Source organism: Elephantulus edwardii, unplaced genomic scaffold (assembly GCF_000299155.1).
Source record: "Elephantulus edwardii isolate Elephantulus edwardi_28Jun2011 unplaced genomic scaffold, EleEdw1.0 scaffold00138, whole genome shotgun sequence".
Lineage (NCBI taxonomy): Eukaryota > Metazoa > Chordata > Mammalia > Macroscelidea > Macroscelididae > Elephantulus > Elephantulus edwardii.
In genome coordinates this window covers 4,522,490-4,543,254 of record NW_006399888.1, presented here as the reverse complement: position 1 = coordinate 4,543,254, position 20,765 = coordinate 4,522,490, and the positions used below count along the sequence as shown (strand labels likewise).

At 43.7% G+C, this 20,765-nt stretch overlaps 1 protein-coding gene across 1 annotated transcript; it reads right to left on the bottom strand.

The window, feature by feature from the left end:
• Positions 1-9,944: 9,944 nt before the first annotated feature.
• BMP2 (bone morphogenetic protein 2) lies at positions 9,945-19,948 on the bottom strand. Its single transcript, XM_006894267.1, has 2 exons — positions 19,603-19,948; positions 9,945-10,792 (listed from the first exon to the last, which is right to left on the bottom strand). Exons 1-2 carry the CDS (start codon positions 19,946-19,948, stop codon positions 9,945-9,947), a joined length of 1,194 nt encoding a protein of 397 aa, XP_006894329.1.
• Positions 19,949-20,765: the final 817 nt, after the last annotated feature.

The window sequence follows — 20,765 nt, the reverse complement described above, 5'->3', positions numbered from 1 at the left end:
CCATCATCCTCGGAAGGGTGGAGGGACAGAGTAGGGGAAGAGGATTCCAGATGAGATGGATTGATACAGTAACTAAGACAATGACAATGAGGGTAGGTGTGTTGGAGTCAGTGAGACTGGCTCAGGACAGGCTAGGCTTCAGAGCTGCTGTATAGAGGGTCGTTATGAGTCACAGACGACTCAAAGGCACATAACAACAACAACGAGTTGTACCGGACTGGAGCGCACTTAACAACATCAGCAATGCACAACACGAGGTTAACAGCACTGTTGGGGATGTTAACACTTGAAAGATTGACAACCACACTATAAGAATACTTCTGATTGTCTTTTTGGGGATGTCTCCTCTCTCTGCTCTTTCATGCCATATCGGTAAGAAACCTTAGAGAAGTTGGGAGTGTGTCTGGGGTGAATTACAGAAAGGTACCACCTTCTTCTGTCAGGTAGGCTCATCAGGCTGTATCATTAGAAGTGATATTGGGGTGTTGAGAGTGCTCATGGAAAAATGGCTCCCTCTGTGTCTAATACTGAAACCAACCAAAGATAAATTTTCCATGGAGGAGGAGTAAGCCTTCCTTTGGGCAGCTAGTGCTGGAAGATGATTCTAGAATTCTTAGCCTTCACCTCTCAGTGGCAAACTGTCCTTCCTCTGCAGATTAGAAAAGAGGGAACCTGCAGTAAGGACGTTCAGGACCTCTCTTTACAAACATAACAGCTTTTGCAGCATCACCCAAGAAGGTTTTATTATATCAAAGCTGGCTTTGATGGCATTTGAAAATCAGCTTCTACTCATGAAAGCTCCATTGATCTTACGAATTTTTTTTTCATTACAATAAACAGCTAACTCTTCCATATTACTCCATTTTTATTTATTTTCTTTTTTTCAGTCAAGTTCTCTTCAGGCAGGCAAAATGTATCCCAAGCCCTGTGAAGTTAGGAAATACTGGCATTTTCTCCTAGGTCTGTGGTCCTAATTCCATTTTAGCTCACCTATTGGTTGACATTAGATCTGGAGCCTTATTCATTTTATAGCATGCCACCCCTTCCCATGTTCAAGCACAATTATTTGTGAGGCTTATAACCCAGTCATTGCTGAAGTGTAATGGTGAGATCTGTAGTTTTACTGGTTTAACCAAGGGGCTGAGCAATTTCTAGGTCAGTAGTAAGGTTTCTTCAGAGAACATTTTGTCAAATTTATATGTCCAGGCCAGATTGGCTTCAGAAGGTCCTAATTTCCATGACAGCTGATGATGAACAAACTTCAGGGCTCCCTGCTTGATCCTCTTGCCAGGAAACCTTGCCTGTGAATGAATCAGGAAAGTGGGTAAAGTTTTCCATGGATTTGACTGAATTCCAGCAGAGGGAACCCCAGGAAGAGGAGAGACTGAGAAACAGCACAGCAGAGGATGAAGGACGAAGAAGGGAAAACTGAGAGAATCTTTAGACTCGTCAGCTATAAATCGTGTGCACATGCCAGCCAAACTTGTGAGCACATGTCCAATCTGGCAGATGTATAAAGATCGTGCGCTTCGAACACGTTCCTGAAACTGCAAATGAACAATTTCAATGGCTTTGATTTAAAAGGAGGCTTTCAAGAATACCCTTTAAACATTTCCACCACCATCCACACACAGCCACCAAAAAACCCCCCCCCAAAAAACAACCACCCTGAAAACAAAAACAAAAAACAGCAAACAAAAAAACTAAAGTAATAGCCACCAGCTTCCTGGAGGCAGTATCCTTCAAACTGAATTGGTGTGTTTTCCGTAATATTTGTTACCTTCAGAAAACCACCTTTTCTCTCTCGCTTTGCCTTGAAACAGCCAAAGCAGCTGGTTGTTGAAGTTCAGCTTTATTACTGATTTAAAACACACCCTTGGAAACTAAGCTGGCTTTTTTTCTTTCTTTTCTTTTCCTCTTTTTTTTTTTTTGTGTGTGTGTGTGAACCCAGGTGGGAAGCATGTTCCAGCAAATGGAAACAACACTTAAGAAAGTTCTCAAACAGATAAATGCCTCCGGAGCTTGACTTCAAAAAATTCTTCCATCAAGTCATCGAACCAACAAAAGGCCTGGGGAACTTGGTAAGAAAAACTTAAGCCTTCCATATAAAGACGGAGATAAAATGGTTCAGCCGGCAAGATTCGGCATCTTGAAAAATGCCTTTTCAATCTTGAACTTTTGTCTGGTTGGTTGTCTAGCAACCAAATGCCGAAAAGAAACTCCACCCCAAACAAAGTGAAACAATACAGACATTTAACTTCATGAGTGTGTATGTGTGTGTGTGTGTGTGTGTGTGTGTGTGTGAATATCTCGGAAAAGATCCCCAATGTGCAAAGACACAAAACCCCTCATTTGCAGGCAATTAAAACAGCAAAAGTCCACACTGCAGATGGCAAGAAGGAAAGTTGGGAGTAAGCAAAGAGCAGAGGGAAAATGCGTACTGCTGCTGCGGGATGAGGCTGGAGTTTCCACACACCAGGCTGCAGCAAGGTTTACACTCTTAAGCAATAAAAACAAACCATTAAGCTAGGCCCCTGCACTGTCAGGAAGTATAAAACAGTTCTTGAAACTTTGCAGTTACTATACAAAAGCTTTTCATAAACTCTGTTTCCTGATCTTCATTAAACGTTACCATCAAGTTGCCACGGGGCAATTAGCTTGCCTCCTGAAATCAATAAAAAATCAACAATTTGGAAATAGTTGTACAGTAAAATAGTTCAATAATTATTCTCTCGTCGTGTTGTGGCCGAGCGGTTCCAGTGCAAATGCAGTCCAGATGAGGTTTCGGGTCCTTTACCAGGAGGGAAGCTTTAAGCGAAGGGGTGGTTTGCACAAGACCTCCTCATCAGCGGGGCTGCCGCAATAAAATGCTCTTGGCAATGCCTTGAGGGGCTTAGAGGAAGCAGTGCACCCAGCTTTGGGCCTCTGGTCTAAGTCAATACCCCATCCCACCAGGCCTATTGCCGAAGGACCTCAGAGGGTATTTCTTCACAGTTAGAGCCCTAACTGATAAACCAGGACATTAAAAAATGAGTTGTCCATCACTCAGCATTTGGCCTCCAGACAGGAAGACATCAAATGACATTTTTCCCTGGGAGTGAGTGTACCTAAAAATAGACAAAGGGTCTATTTGATCTTGGTAATTCATTCATTCAAGCTTTTCTTCAAGACTCAAAGTTGCTCCCAAGTTAAGATGGCACATAACAAGAACAAGACGGTTTCACTGGGCTTTAAACAGATAATCCCATAGGACATTTTGCTTAAAATGAAAAGAAGTACTGTTGCATCAATGCTAAGCGAAGTCAGAGAGTGGTATCTTAGTTTTGCTGAAGACAATCAGTCCCTTTGGCTTTATCTAACCTGAGCCCATCCATTGTACACGTCTCATCCGAAGCCAACACAGCATCCAATTTTCCAAGATCTATTAAATCAAACCTCAAATGCCTGCTTTGGAAGTGGCTTCATACCACCCTTTAGGCTCAATGGTGGTGCACAGTGAACCGTCTTAGAACTTAAAAAAAAAAAAAAGAACGCATCATTTTTAGTATAAACAAATGCTTCAAATGCATGACATCTATTTGCTGCCTTCAAAGGGAAAACTTCCAACTCAGACGCTTGGCACCGACATCACACGGGATCAGCTCCGAGGACTGACTTAAGTGTTAAACTTTTTAAAGTACGTTTTTAAGGGTTTGCACCTGCTCCCCCATCGACATAGATGTACTGACATGTAGCTGACGGGGCTGACTACATACATGCCCCGGCAGGCAGGCCCGTCGGATTTTACAAGATAAGCAACCAAATGTTTTCATGTCTGAGGATGGCTAGAACACAAAATTGCCAGTCATCTTGTGGGGGGAAAGCATGCCTTTGAGGGGGAGGGAAATGTAGGGCATCATTTCAGATACGGCGAGATGCCTTCCGCGATGCCACCCAGCACATTGTAAAGCAGGGTTCTGGCTTTGTTTGCAAATAACCGAGGCACTAAAAGCAGTTAGTGAGCCTTCTGCACTGGGACTGAGAAGACTAAAGTCGGACTACTCAAAGTACAGTCTTTGGGCCAAAGTCATGACTTCACCCAGGAACTTGCTAGAAATTCTGACTCTCAGGCACCACCCCAGATCTGTGAAACTATCTTATAACAGGCTCCCTAGAGGTCTAGCTACATATTAAGTTTTTTTTATTTCCCTTGGGGCGTCGCGGGCAATTCCATTACACGTTAAAGCCGAGGCAGCTTCATTCAGAACATTGCTCTTCCAAGTTAGGTGGAAGTTCACTTTGAAGTTTGTAGGCCAGAAAAAAAGGTCAGAAAACTCTGCCCTGGAAGAGAGGACCATAGGGTATAATTTAAGTCTGCGAAGCCAGAAGGCAGGCAGTTAACCAGAACAAACCAGACATACATTTTACCCAACTTCTTACCCTACTGGTCCCTCACAGGGCATTCTTCTTTCTTCGTAATTGCCAATCCAGGTCACAGACATTTTGTTTTTCAAAGTGAAGCTCTCTTCCTTTTGCCATTTAAGGGATTGATAGGTTTTGGTGCCTATGCACAATTTGATTAATGAATTTCATACATTAACAGGCCACCAGAATAGAAAACGTGCTACTTATAAAGTGCTTGGAGTTGCAAGTGACTTTTCCACCTCCAACCAAAATCGAGGGGCTCTGATAGCTTATGGCATAGTGTGCTGCACCACTCATTTAGAGGTTGGTAGTTCAAATCCACTAGTTGTCTTGTGGGAGAAAGACAGTCACTTCTCATTAAGATGCCAAACTTACACGCAATGCTATGGAGTTGGTTCCAATGCACAGCACCCCTGCAATGGGTTTCTGAGACACTGAGAGGAGATGATCTATCTGTCTTTCTACCTTGATCTGACAGCAACACATAACTCATTGGTTAGCACATCTCGACTTGCACCCTGCTGCCATCAGAGTTCTCATTAAGATTTACAACTGGTATATTCACACAATGGAATATTATGTTGCACTGAAAAACAACAAACTCATGCAATATTATTCAAAATGGGTGAACCTGGAGGACATTATGCTGAGTGAAATATCTCAGTCACAAAAGGACAAATACTGCATGGTGCCACTGTTGTAGAACCGGACTGACATCAGGGTTGGGGTGAGACTGAGAAAAATTGGATAAATTATGTATACTGCATTGAAACAGATGAGGGAGAGAACAGTTTAAAAGTGATATATGGTTGAATATTCTGGACAAGAGTCCAGAATAAAAGTTGCATAGTGGAGTGTACTGGGGGTGGGGGCGGTATTGTATACCAATGAAGGACTTTTTCTTTTACTTTTCAAAGTGAAGAGTGAACTGGAGGAGAGGGGTGGGTAGGGAGAAAAATGCCACAATGAATGAATGGAAATCCAAACTCTCTGTAAATGTTCAGTAAAATTAATAAAATAAAATAAAATAAATATTTACAGCCTCAGAACCTACGAATGGGCTCTCCCATATGATGGTAGTGGGTAAATAGAGGGCAAAATATGGAAAATTTAGGTCCTCTAGTTATGAAGTAGCTTGGTACATACATAGATTTACCATCGATCCATTCTTGGCCTTTAAGGAATTATTTTAAAGTCACAACTGGGGCAGGGGGAAGTGGGGAAGTAACAGCTGATACAGAGATTATGGAAAATGGTAGATACATACAGCCCCCTGGTTACCACTGAGATGCTTTCCTAAGAGTGTCTTTTGAGTTTTAGGTAAGCCAAAACAGGCACAAAGGATTCTTATTTAGTCTTTAGTGCAAGGACAGCCCTGGTAGCACAGAGGTCGAAGTGTTCAGTTGTTAACCAAAAAGTTTGGTGGTTCAAAACTACCAGCAGTTCTATGGGGGGGGGTGGGGAATATGCCATTTGCTTCTGTAAGGATTAAGGCTTTGGAAACCTCATGGTATAAGTCTGCCTGTCTGATAGTTCAAGTGAAGGTAATTGTGATGAATTTGTTACAAGTGGGGGTTGGTTCAAGTGAGAGCAAATTTACTTTAAAGGGCTACAAGTAGATGTTCATAAGTAAACCAGGAAACTGCTCCTACTAACAGATCTGTAAACAACTCCCTTTGCCAGTTTTTGAAGGCAAAAAGGGGACGCAAGACTATGGAGATGTCATACAGGCTGAAAACTTGTCAGTGAGGCAGAGACAGTCAGAGATAATGCACAGAAATACTGGCACAACCTATGTAGTTGGCAAAAATTAAATCTGCCCCAAATTCAGAAACTACCGTTTGAGATCTACTTGATTTAAAACCAAATAGCAGCAGCAACAAAAACTCTAAAAACATGTAAGAGATCGTACAACAATGGTGTTGGAGAGGAGTACTGAATATCCCACGGAATGCTGAAAGAACAAACTTCTTGGAGAAGGCGCAGCCAGAGTGCTCCTTGGAGGCAAAGATAGCAAAGCTTCGCCTCAATTACTAGGGGCATTTGGTCAGGAGAGGCTATCCCTTGGAAAGGGATTATGAGCTCTGGTGGCCTAGCGGGAAAATGTTGTGCTGGCAGCTCAAAGATCTACGGTTCAAATACACTAGCCCATCCTTAGAAGAAAGATAGGCAATCTCTTCCCATGCAATTAACTATTTATGAAAACCTGCTGGAGGGTCAGCTATGTGTCGGTTCTGACTTGATGTTATACAACAACAAAACAGTGACTGACTGATGATCTGATAATCTGTTTCATGAACTTAGACCTTTTTCAGAAAGAAGAATGTAAGACAGAAATAAAATATAATCATTTTTCTCACAGGAGATGCCATGAAGCTCAAAGGGCCACTTAAAAAAAAAAAACAAAAAACAAAAAACAAAAAACCAAACCAAAAAAACTCCACAATGTGTGTAATATACTTTTTTCCCCTACAGTACATATTATATACCTCTCTCTTTCATTGAGGAGTCCAAACTGACTCATAACTGATCCTCCAACTAGTTTACGAAGCCTGTACAATGGCTAGAGGTGCCACTTTTGAGTAGGGCAGCCAACTCCCTCCGGATGACTCCACGTACACATTTGTATTATATGCAAAAGAACAAATTGCAGTTGAGACCATGGAAAATAATTTCACCCATTAAAATAAAAACCTACCAACTGGAAAATCAAATGACTGGATGGACAGACCTTCTGAGGAAGGAAATTTTCTCATGCTATTTGGGAAAATTTGGGAATGGGGAGACAGAGCTTTTCTTTTCTGTAAGATGTTAACACATACATGTGCCAGTTAATATTCTTTCTGGCAAAAGTCCTACCATATATGTATCTGAGGCCATATAAGAGATCTTGGTCATTCTGGTTTGCTCTTTCAAAGGGCCAAAATTTCCCTGCTCACCCAAAGGCTTTAGTACAAGAGCCCCGAAGCACCCCACTGATACCAAAGAAGTCAGAGGTTCAAAACCAGCAGCAGTTATGGTAGCCGGCTTCTGTACAGACTGTAGCCCTGGAAACCCTCAGGTGAAATCCTGCTCCGGCCTGTGGGTTTCTACAAATCCACTAGGGGTTCTGCAGAGGAAGATGGGCAATCTCTTCCAGTGAGATTCAGAGATGCAGAAATCCAGTGGAGGGTCAACTATGAGTCAGCTCCGTCTGGACAGCAATGAGTTTTGTTTTGGTTTTTTAATCCAAATCAGCAGACTTTTACAGCACTAGAACCATGAGGGGGATACAGATTGCCTGGGCAGGGGGCGTGGCTCTGGACTTGGGCTCCAGATGAAACAGAGGGTGGGGAAATGAGCATGCCACACTTCCCCCCTGGCTTCCTGAAGTGCCAGCCACTGCTGCTGGCCATTCCTCCGGCCTGTGCCAGCAGCTCAAGCAGCGGCACAGAGGTGGACCATAAACGAGGTCCTACCCAGTTCTGTGGCGCTCACACAACATTCCAAATCATTTTAATGTCCCATTTCAGAGACAGGATACCATGTGGCACGTGCTTGTATTGTAGTGTTTGTCCCTCACTCCATGGCAAGAAACCGAGGCCCTAGATCTCCAAAGGTGCATTCAATATGAATGATTAATCAGTCACCTTTGCCAGGGCAATAAGGATAGGGATAAAATGAATCCAAAATGATTTAATGTAATCTCCAGTCTACAGTTAAATCAGTCCCCCTCCAACACCACCAACCTGGTGATTAACTTCTAGCTTAACAGGCTGTGAAGAGTTCTGTGTTCCCTCTTCTTACTAGCACACCCAGTGAACCCTTCCTGGGGTCAGATTTCAACCTGGGGCAGAATCCCTGCCACAGGTAAGTGGTTCATTCTGAGCGGCCTAATTTGACTTCATTCTGTTTGGGCTTCAGTCCAACTGGCAGATGTTCTTGTAGAAGCAGATCTCAGACACCTTCCTAATTTTTCTGGCACCGTTGCATCTGCTACATGGGATATCATCTGTGAAACTTTATCTTGGCTTCTCCAGGTTTTGCTTGTTTAGTAGCTTTGGTTTTCTCAAAGCTCTCTGCTGAAGAGGCTCACAGGAAAAACTCCTAAATCACTGCTTAAATCCTTGGGTGCAAACGCAACTTATCGAATAACTTTCTTGCAAATTTCCTCATCCCTTTGTCTTTCTCCACTCTCCAACCAAAATAAGTCACTTCAAAAGCAAAAAACGCAAACACACAAGGTAATCATTGCCAATGTACAAATGCCCCCTTTGGGGTTTGTTTGTTTGGGTTATTTTGGTTTTGGGGGGTGTTTTTTTTTCCAGGCTTTTGTAGAGTGAAATGCCAGAGCTCTGATATTTATTATCTGAAATAGGTTCACCATTTAGAGAAATGTGCTGAAACACATAACCTTGGAAAGAAAAACAAGCTGGTCAGACAGAGAGAGCAGGGGGTGGGCAGAGAACATGATGGATGCAATTTTGCTGTGTGCTGGGCAGAGTTAGAAAATTGGGTCCTTTGAGCATAAAGAGCTCCCAGATGAGGTAAAAGTGAAATACAAATTGATTTCCAACTCATGTTGAGGGCCACTGGAAATCAACTTTAAATATACATGACCACCATATCAATAAGAAATCTTATGTTTTATTTAATAATTTGGCCAGAGCAACCCATTTGACGGGCTCACTAGTTCAGGAAAGAGGAGTAACAAGCCATTGTTCGCTTTCCTGCAGATGCACCATCTTCCAAATTATTTCTGTTGGCCCTGCTGCTTTACTCTTTTTGAAAATGAAAACGGAGGGGGAGTTAGCCTATATTAGATCAGCAAATGTCTGGTCCTTATTCAAATATTCCATCTAATGGGGGCATGAGTTCTCGTGCACTTGGACTACCACTCTGCAACATTCCTGAGAACTGAATAATAAAATAATCTTGAAAGTCAGCAGAGTGGATTATCCACTTTTTTCCTGGACTTGAACTTGTGACCTTAACAGTAGCGCTGCAAAAAAAAAAAAAAAGAAGCAAATGTGCTAAGCACTTTGCCCGAGTAACCCTCCATATGACTTTTTATCTTAAATACACACAACTGAAAACAAACTAGTTTCTGGAAAAATTATGTACAAACCCGATACTTCTTTTGATTACATATAAATACAAATCCGCTATTTTTTTTCTCCTAGAAAGTGGTTATAATAGTAAATAAATACAAAATAAATCTGACCATTATACTTCATGTGCTGGGCCTGAGCCCATATAAAATGTACAGCTAAATACATTTTAAATCTTTAAAGAATAACTCTCTGATTAAAATATTTATTTCCCCAACTCCTTTTCATAGATATAAATATATTTTCAAAATAGTTGTGGTTTTTTTCTCCTCCATTCCATTCCATAAATAAAGTCTTCATTGGGAAATATTAAAGTGTCAACTGGTATTTTTCATTTCTTTTCTAAAACATATACGTATATACATATATACACATATAAATAGATGTGTATATATGTATACACACATATATATACACACACACATACACATATATAAAAACTTTGCTGTGCTAACGGCACCCACATCCCTCCACAACCATGTCCTGATAATTCTTTAATACAACCTTTTCATTTTCATCAAGGTATAGCATGGAGATAGCACTGAGTTCTGTAGGGACACAACATGCCCTGGGAATCTTCGAGTTAACTGAATTGACCAATGTCTGAACGATGGCATGATTCGTGGAGTTCAGGTGATCGGCCAGAGGAAATGGGCATTCCCCGTGGCAGTAATAGGCGTGGTACCCTGGCGGGGCCACGATCCAGTCATTCCACCCCACGTCACTGAAGTCCACGTACAAAGGGTGTCTCTTGCAGCTCGATTTAAGGCGCCTCCGCTGTTTGTGTTTCGCCTGGCGCTTCTCTCTTTTGTACAAAGGAAGTCCTTTCCCATCGTGGCTGAAAGTGACCAGCAAGGGCCTGAACTGGGCCCAGCTGTCGTCGTCTTGGTGCAAAGACCTGCTAATCCTCACATGTCTCCGGGAGGAGTCCTCCTCATGGTCGTCCAGATGGATCACCTCCACCATAAAGCCATGATTGACCTGGCCCTGCGCGGTCCACCGCAACACTGCGGGCGTGACATCGAAGCTCTCCCACCGGCTCGTGTTCTGAGTCACCAACCTGGTGTCCAAGAGTCTGACCACTGGAAACTTGGAGGTGGCAGTTGCTGGCTTTATGATTTCATAAATATTAATTCGGTGGCGGAAGCTGCTGCTGTTCTCCACGGCTTCTTGCACCTGTTCCCGAAAGACATGCAGTTCTGCTGAAGTGATAGACTCCTCGATGGGAAAGGATGTTAAGTTAAAGAAGAATCGCCGGACTGTTTTCCCATTTACATCTGGAAGCTCTTCCAAGGATTCTAATAGAAACAAAGAGATTTTAACAATGAGTGAGCTCAGCGATGGCAATGTGTATGCAAATTCTGAAACCCCTTTTTGGGGTTGGATTTAACTCTCAAGTACAAGTCCGCAGGCAGGATAAAAATGAACCCACAAAAGAGTCACCTTTCTGGGTTCCCATCAATAAGCATATCATGAAACAAAGGTTTCATAATTCCCTGTAATGCTTTTGATCTCACACATGAACTCTGCTTCCAGGTGGCTATAATAATGGGGGAAATGGTGAAGCATTTCTCTGGAATTCAGACTCGAGGAAGAAGGGGGGACCAACACAACAAAATTTCAGCACTGTAGTTAGTAGAGGTCTAATGAGTGAGGATTTGAGGAAATGATTGCATTTTTTTAAAGAAAAAAAAAGAAAGGCTTTAATGTCAACCCCCTAAGCATTATCCTCAAACATTAGTCTGCAATTTAGATGATTTACAAATCTCGATATACAGATTTCAGTTTCCTAATTAAAGACTCTCAAAACTCAACATCAATGATGACATTTTGCAAAGCACACCCTACTATTTTACTCCAAAGTCCACAGACAAAGGCATTTACAGGGATCGACTTCTTTGGGAACCTATGAGTGGTCCCGGGAGACTGTAGCCATTAAAGCCACACAATTTCATGAAAATAGCTTCCCCAACTGCTGCCTGTTCTCACCTCCGTATGACCTCAAAGGATCAAGGGCTCCTTTTAGATACTTTTTTAGGAAGGGGGGAAAAAGGAAAAACTCAAACCTACATTCTAAAGCAGCACAAAACAAAACAAAAAACCCAAAAACAAAACCCAAAACCACCAAGGGTTATCTTTTTTAAAAAAATCACTATGATATTCATAAGGACGCTTAGGTGGCCTAGTGGGTAAGGAGTTCTGCCAACACAAAAGCACTGAGTTTGAATCCACCAGGTTCCTCGGCAAAAAGATGGCAAATTTCCTCCTGTGTAATTTAGAGCCTGATGACCCACTGGAGGGTCAGCTATGAGTCAATTCAGCTTTGATGACACAGAATATTCAGGACACAAGGGATCCTCATTCTGTTTCAGAAGAGTCATACTGAGCTCAAGATAGTAATTTAAGATTAAGACACTTGTTCCTTAAAAAAATGAAACAGTGGTTTGTGGTGGGGTATTTTCCTCCCTTCACAGAAGAAATACTTTTGAAAATTTTTAAGGAGCAAAGAAAAATAATAGCACTTTGAGTGCCTGCAAGACTGAAAATCACCGAAGGCTGCAAACATCCAATTGCTATGGAATCAGAACAGACTCATAGCTGACTCTCCAGTTGGGAGGAGGCTGCTCTCCCACCCCGCTCTCCCATGGAAAAGAAATCCTATTAAGGGATTTGAACCACCGGAGTTGGCAAGTGGTATAGACACTTAAGCACTGAGCTCTTAGGCAAAACATGGGTAGCATGAGGAAACTCAACGGTGCTTTGAGACAGGCCTGTGCCTTCAAGGTTAGGCCACAACTTTCAAAGTCCTATGCAGCAGTTTTTTCTCTGCGCACAAGGAGTCACTGTGAAATGGAAATGATTCCTCAGCAACCAACAAGTTTGATGATCACATTCTGTCCAGAAAATGCACCTGTATTTCATTCAACATCTCAACTTTGATTCTTAAAAGATTTTTTTTACCTTGTTTCCACGGCATCCTAAGTGGAGCCTGGGTCCCATCCCCACTTTGAACTTGTTTTTCTGCTTTTTCTAGCACTGAGCTCTACACCTCTTGCATTGTTCACAGTAGTGTCAGAACTGACTCAAAGCTGACCCCCAAGGGGTTTTCCATGGGGGGAGATTACTCATCCTTCTCTTGGGGAGCAGCTGGTGGATTTGAACCATGGGCCTTGCGATTGCAGCAGTTTCTTACCACTAGGCCACCAGAGCTCCCTTCCTCCTGAGTAAGGCCTATTAATTTTACTCACGCAACACTAATTATATGATGGTGAAACTCTATCTCACATAGGGTGGCAGAGCTAGCAAAGAACATCATACTTGGAAAGTTGGGGGGTCAAGAGTTTGAGAGGAAGACCCTTGGTGAGACGGATTGACACTGGCAATGGGAGGAAGCTGTTCGCGAGGTTCGCTCAGGGTAAGGTTTAGAGACATTGCTCACAGGGTCACTACAAGTCACAGTCAAATCATGCACATGTCGTATAACAATATGTAGTGATGAGTTTTAAAACATGAAAGTAAATGCACATTTAAAAAAGTCTCATTATCAACAAGCTAGATGGGAGCAAGAGGGACCAGCCGCCACATTAGGGAGTAATCGTTTAGAGCAGTGTCACCTTTCACTTCAACCCATGACCCTCTAACGGGTTTGCAGAGGCTGCAAACGGCACAGGAGGTGCTTGCCCAGCTTCCTCCCAAGGACCCACGGATGGTGGCTGGAATGTCATCTGGCAGTGAAACTCCCTATGGATGGATTATACACAAGGAGACTTGACATCTTCAAATGCAGATTCTGAATAGGTGGGGATGGTGGGGATCCTGAGACACTAATTTCTAGCAAGCTCCCAGTGCCGTGGATGCTGCCAGCTTGTAGACCACTTCAGAGTGTCAGAGTCTTAAAGGCAGTGTTACATATTAGTGGTCATGAACTGTGCTACCAACTCAAAGGTAACGGATTCAAATCCACCTGTTGCTCCACTGAACAAAGACAGGCAATCTCCTCCCATGCAATTTACTGCCCTTGAAAACCCACTGGTGGGCCAGCTGCAAGTCAGTTGCAACTCAATGGCACTAGTAGAATCACTTATTCAAGTAACATACATCAAGGCTATGGGTCACTCACCAACATGGACTGAGGTCAGAAGGCTGTTTCCTAGAGTTCCTCTAGTTAGCTATGGAAACCATCAGGTCCAGACTCATGCCTCCCTCCAACCTGATACATACTCCATCCACATTTTGAAGTCTACCTGCACCTCCTGCTGTCTGCACCAGGTGCTGAAATAGCTCACCAACCTACCCATAAAGTACTGGATGGTGCCAAGAGCTAAATATATTCTCAACGTCTAACTAGAAAGTTGGACATGTGCATCTACCAAGACACACCTCAAAAGAAACTCCTGGTGATCTACTTTCCCAAAATTCAGCCACTGAAAACCCTACTGTTTCTGGTGTCCTGCTGTGGCATACTCCAAGTTAACCATCATCAGAACTGACCCAATAGCAGCTGGTTCATCGCAATTTCTTCCTCTCACTGGCTTCTAACAAGCACCAAGCGTTGTTTCTCATTTTCCTTTCCCCCTCAGAAGCCAACAGCAGCCAGAAGAAAAAAGGTGATCAGCACTCCTAAGGTCTCAGTGACCCCAAAGTCTGATTGGCACTGAGCTTCTGGTCTTACAATACCTGAGAATCTTCTTTCCAAGCAGAGAAAGAAAGGGACACTCATCTAAGACATTCACTGAAGAGCTACGTTAATGAAAACACCCAGAGAAATCCTAACTGCAACAAATACCCACTATAGTAATAGATAAGGAAGAAACAAACACGTTCTGATTAAAAAGCAAATTATACTCGAAAAAGAAAAGGAAGAAACAAAGGTGTTACAGATGTACCCCATTTGTGGGACCAAACCCCTCCAAGCACATCATCCCACTTCTACTCCTTGTCTCTGCAAGCATGAAGATGCTAAAAATACGGAGCATTAAGCTTTAGCACATAATGTGGAGATCTATGTGTCTGTTAACGATGGCCTAGAAATATCCCCTTTCCAACAAACCAATTTTTCAGGACTTGAAAGTTCTGGCCTATCTTATACCTGGGTCCTAAGACTATTTTAACCAAACAGATACGGGAACAGGTCTGCAAAAGTACGAGAATCTGTTCTTGAAATCAGTGTATTTGAATTTTTTTAATAAACTAGTATTTTAAAAAATGAGAAAAAATGAGAAAGAAAGGTACAAGACTTCAAAGGGAAGTCTTAATAATCAATACCTTGTCCATTTACCCATCTGTCAGGTAGGGCTGTATTTCCTCAGCCTTCATCTACACTAGTCAGCCCATGCCCACTCTGTCCTCCTCATGAGACAAGTACAGAATAGGTCATAAGTCTGATGATGATGATAGCTCATGTGAGCAGAATGCTTTATGGGCAAGCCTAGCACTGAGCTAGCTTTCTACAACTTACCTCACAAGCCAATTATAAAGCAATTTTTTTTCCATGAAATGAGAGCTCAGAGGGGTTGAGTGGCTTGCCTAAGGTCACAGAGCTAGTAAATAAAGAACAGAGTCAGGAAGAATATAGTAGACGCTAAGTTTCTAAGTAAGAAGCTGCTCTACCAAATGCAGGGTAGGGGGTGGGGGAAGAATAAGCTGGCTGACTCACAGCAAAGCTCCAGTGGGTTTCTGACGCTATATAAGTCACATGAGGGGACTGCTGGGGCCCTTGATTGGACCACCTGAGAGTCATGGCCTTGGTTGGTATCACAGTTCACTACAGAGCACACAACCAGAGCACCTTTGTCCTAACACTCAGTACCCCCAAGTATATATGGCATAGACTGCAGACAGGACCAAAATGAGCAGAAAAGTAAGGCAAGACCCCATGAGGTATGTCTACCTAGCTTGCAATGGCATACACTGGGGGAGGCTCCTGATAGGGCATCCCTGGGCGGCACAAATGGGTAGAGAGATCTGAGTAGAAAGGTAAGCCCACCCACAAGTGCCTCAGAAAAAGGCCTGAAAATCTATTTCTGAAAATCCAGCCACACAAATCCCTGTGGAGTTGGTACAGTGCTACTCTGAAATGTACATTGTTCTTAGTCAAGTTGAGTCAAGTTCATAGAGACCCTAGGAATAAGAGATCTGACCTCGTCCTGTCTGGTGCCAACCTCACAATCTCTGACACAACAGCTCATAGCTGCAGTCGCTGTGTCAATCCATCTGGTCAAGGGTCTTCCTCTCTTCTGCTGTTCCTCCACCTTCCCAAACATGATGGCCCTCTCCAATGAATAGCTTCTCCTAATCTCCTAACCACATGTCCAAAGTATAACATGCACAGGGTCACCATAAGTAAGCCAAAGTCACCTCCAGAGCAACCTTTTTCTATTTTCCATAAAGGACACTAAGTTAGAGTAAAAAGTGAATCACTGTTTTGAAAATTCTGCAGACTTTACTGCACAGAAAACATTCGTTAAAAACAACCGAAACGCCTGTGGATGTGCTGGGAAAATTAAGTATAATTACTAATCACTGCCCTGAAATATATGGTGGCTGAATCTTCTAGACTATTCAAGTTAGGGAAAGAATTTATTAGAGAACTGGTATCATTAAGGAGCAAAGATAAACTAAAGGTTAAAAAAGAATCAGACTTTCCCCAAGAAGCAGTGGCAAATAAAGGGCTGTCAGCATGGATAAAGCAAATTGAGCTTCTGTCCACCCTTCCCCCCAACACCTGTAAAATGACCGGGGGTCCTCTCTTTAATATATATACAACAGGCAAGCCGAAAGGCAAAAATAATTCAATGCGAAAGATCAAAATAATCCAGGGGTACAAATAAAGGGTAGAGCAAAGAGTGTCACAGAAGTGTCTAACACCAGCTGCTTCAACCCCAAGGAGCATTTTCAAGTAGAATGACTGTCCCCCTGGCAGAGTAATGGCCACTATGAAACACCTGTGGGCCTTAGCACAACAGGAAAGTACATCCGAGGGGTCTATGTGTTGAAATCTTCGGGACTTTGTAGGGAGCTATGGTGGCCTAGAGGTAAGGAGCTGCACTGCCAACCCAAACGTACATAGTTCAGATCTACCAGATGCCCAGTCAGAGAAAGATACAAAGTCTTTCCCCATGCAATTTATAGCCTCTGAAAACCATTTTAAGTTGGAGGGTCTGCCATGAGTCGGTTCCAATTCTGTGGTATTTGTGGTTAAACTTCCCTTCAGAAAACAGTGGCTGTCTTTTGGGGATGTTTTAATTTTGGGATAGAGTTAATCCCTATCCAAAAGCTTTAGTCAAGGGAGATATTTCCATTATTTCACGAGAAATAACATTTACTTTAAAGAGTAAATAGACAACATGGGGTCCTTCTAGGTTCCCACCTGACATTAAAGCATAATAAAGTTTTTGCAGGGCCCATGAAATCAGTTCTGATGCCTCTTATCACAGCAAAGCATGAACTACAGTTAGTAAAGTGATTTTTTTTCTGTCCTCAAAGTCAATTCTGAAAGGCTTATGTGGCTTCAGACTTTTCAACTGACTTGAGGAAGGGGAACTGTGCAAAGATCAGGCTATCTCAACTACAAGTCATGTAAAAAGGACTAGACTACAAGAATGCTCAAGAGGAAAAAGACCACTGATAATTTTATCTCTCACTGCCTACCATGGGGTCCTGTTATCTTCACACTGACTGAAAGAACTCCATCCCCTCTAGTCTCAGAGATTCCAAGCCATTTGGATCCTACCCATAAAGGCAGCAAGATAGCCTATACTGGGGTCCTTTAACAAAAGCCACTTAGGATGAGGACAGGAAACACATCCTGCTCTTAAATAATTCTTAATCCCATGGTTTAAGCATTTTGGGGGGGACATGCATGAGTGAAAGATACAAAGAAAGTTCAAATCCTGAGTTACACAACCACAACATGATTTTCATCAAAATTTAAGACACAACTTCTATGACATACTAGTTATACTTTTTTTTTTAAATGGTTCTTTGGAAAACAGCAAAAATGCCACAGCCTTTCTGTCATCCAATTACACTGAGTTTATGGCAAGTTGATTTTGAACCAAGTTGGTAAGATAAATATCATGACTTTCAAAATCAAGCATAACTTTTTTGTTGGTTGTTGAAATAAAATATTCAAAGGGAGCTCTAGCTCTGGTGACTTAGTGGTAAGGAGTTGTGCTGCCAACCCCAAAGGTTGGCAGTTCGAATCTACCAGCTGTTCCTTGGAAGATGGGCAATCTCCTATGCAATTTACAATTTCTAAACAGCCAATGGAGGGTCAGCTAGGAGTCCATTCTTACTTGACTGTCCATAACAATTTCAAATGAGTTTGAAGCTTGTTTTGATCAAGGCATTACTGGAGAATAGACAATATGCAGATCTCACCAGCCAGATCCTCACATATTTATGTGTATAAAATTCTAAGCACAGAACCTTGTTGTTTTTAAACAAATTTTTTTTGGCTTAAGATCTGTGTTCAATTCCTAGGAAGTGTTACACATGTCATTTTTCTATCCAGAAGGGGGAAAAAAAAATCCAACAGCATCAACTAGAAAAGAGGAATAAAATGCCTAAGATCCCAGGGTTAGGGTAAAAGACGTCTACAAAATGACATTCTCGTCCATGACAGCTTCTGCTTTTGCTGGATGAAATGTCAAGCGGAATGAGACCTTCCTGCTTTGCAAACTTGAATTCTGTTAGCAGAAGACACTTCACTCCCTGCAAAATGAGTTGTCAAACTTTCTTCCTTGGGTGACACTGATGGTTTATGTGCACAGCTAAACAAGAGGAAAGGAGGCTCAAGTGCACCCGGAGACCCCTTCAAATCTGGAGACTTAACTTTTGAAAAATAAACCACTACGAATTCTATGGAGCACACAGTTCTAAGATGACACACGTGAAATCTGAATTGCCTCCAAGGGCAATTATCACTTTGCTTAATGGATGCCTCAGTGAGAAGTCCTGTGTCTAGCCTATGGGGCTCTGTACCCCTCCCAGCCAGTATTCCCACAACTGTAACTGACCATCAACAAGGGAGAGAAAATGCTTTGTTTTGATTTTCACTTGACAAGGACCTCTGCAGCAGGTCCTTTTTTTTTAAGAAAAAAAATGATTCTCAGCTCCCTAATATCCTGCAAGTGTTTGATCCGAGATGTATAGCTCTGAACCTTTCTAAGGACTTGAAGGAGCCTGTGTTTTATTTAAAATTTATTAAGCCAGAATGACATTTAAAAGTATGTAGCAAAGAACTGGAGTGGAATATGCTTTTGACTAATTGCTCTAAGAACCTGGGCACAGCACTCTCCACAGCTCCTGCAACACATTTCAAAGCCACTAAATAAATGCCTTTCTGATGAAACAAGCAGAAATGCCCTACCTTTAACCACATTCAGTATCATAAAAGGAAATAGAAAAAATATATATATCTACATTTCAGTGCACATGAAGGAAAAGAGGCAGCTGCTGCAAAAGCTTTTATCTGATGGCTTTGCCTTGTCTCTACCCTGAGCCTAATATCAGGCTGCAGCAAAAAAAGAAACAAGAAAGTCATTGTGGAAACCAGAAGATTGATGGTGGATTTGATCTCCCACGGGGATTAGATAGGGATTCAAACTCATCCAAACCAGGCCCACATCAACTGGAAATGAGAAAGACTCTGGGACTCTGGGCTTTTTAACATCTCTAAAAATTCCCCCCTTGGCTCTTCCTGGCCTGAAACGCTGGCTTAAATGACAGAAGCCGATTTATAGAGCACAGGGCTTCCTAACCGACTTCTATCCCAAACATCCCCTGAATGCTGGCATGCTGAATTGGCTAGGGGCATGCCTTTTGCCCTCATATCTTCCTCATGGCTTGATTTTGCTCCAGTTCCGGGGGGAGGAGTCGCCCTGCTGGCGGCCAGCCAAGAAAAGGGTGCGGATTTACCAGAGGGGAATCCCTGGCTCCGCTCCACACACAGTGCAATAGCCATGCGGGAAAGCCTGAATCTGAACCGACCTGATGGAGAAGGCAAGAGTTGGCTGCGCCCTGCTCTGTCCCGGGATGTCTGGAGTCTGCCCTGTGGTGAGAAGCCCTGCAGGGTGACTGTGGCCCCGGCTCGAGCCCCGCTCACCTTCGTGGTGGAAGCTGCGCACCGTGTTGGCGCGGCTGGCCGCCCTCTCCAGCCGGTGGTCCAGGGCGTCCGCGCCCGCCTGGCCCGTCTGCCGGCGGTACAGCTCCATCATGTAGGGGGGCACCACCACGTTCTTGCTGGGAGTGGGTCGCTCCTTTATGCCGAACACGCTGAACAGTCGCATCTCAAAGGTTTTGAGGACTTCGTTAAAGGGCTTAGTTGAGGACTGGTCCCACGCCTCCATGAACTTCCTCTGAGCCTCTTTGGGGATGAGGCCGGCCGCGCCGCCCAGGAGGACCTGGGGAAGCAGCAATGCTAGGAGACAGCGGGTCCCGGCCACCACCATGGTCGACCTGCGGACAGGGCCAATGTGAGTCACAGTTCCCTGCCCAGTGCCCTCCCCAAGCCCTGCAGACCCGGCTCCCTGCTCCCCACTGCCTCCGCCTCCAGGGAGCCCACCTGGGCTGCGCACTTGCAGGGTTGACACACGGGCTAATTTGCGGAGTTTGCTAGAATAGAGTCCCTAGTTCCTAAAAACGGCAATCCTACCACAGTCCTATCATTGCACTCTCATGTGATTTGAAGTTTCCTTGTGTGTCCCCCCACCATAAGTGACTCTCTCTCACTCACACACACACACACACACACACACACACACACACACACACCCCTTTATTACATTCGCACTGACAGCCAGCCCAGGAGAGGAACTCTTAGAAATGTCACCCCTTGGCCGGGCCCTGCCCACTGCACAATCCCAAACCCGCAGCTCAGCTTGCTTATAAACAGGGACGAAAGGCGCACGTGACTTCCTCAGAGGCACTGAATGGCACTTCCTGATACAGTCTAGAACTTCCAGACCTTGTGCGCACAAGGCTGCGCCTGCGGAACGCCGCCGGGAACCGTGGCCCAGGCCCCTGAGCTCAGGGCCCTGGAGCGAGGCGCCTCCGGGTCCTCGCACGCACCTAGGGCGGCCAGGAGCCTCGCACCACCCCCCCCCTCCCCACCCCGGGGTTACGTAAGGGCTCCTCTAGGACTCCAAGGGTCAGCTGTTACAAACGCTCTGCAGGGGGGCGCGGAGGTACTGCCCTTCTCGAGCTGCGGGAGAATCCCGCTGTCCAGCGCTTTCTCAAAGGGACCTGGCTCTGAGTGAAGAGAAGTCC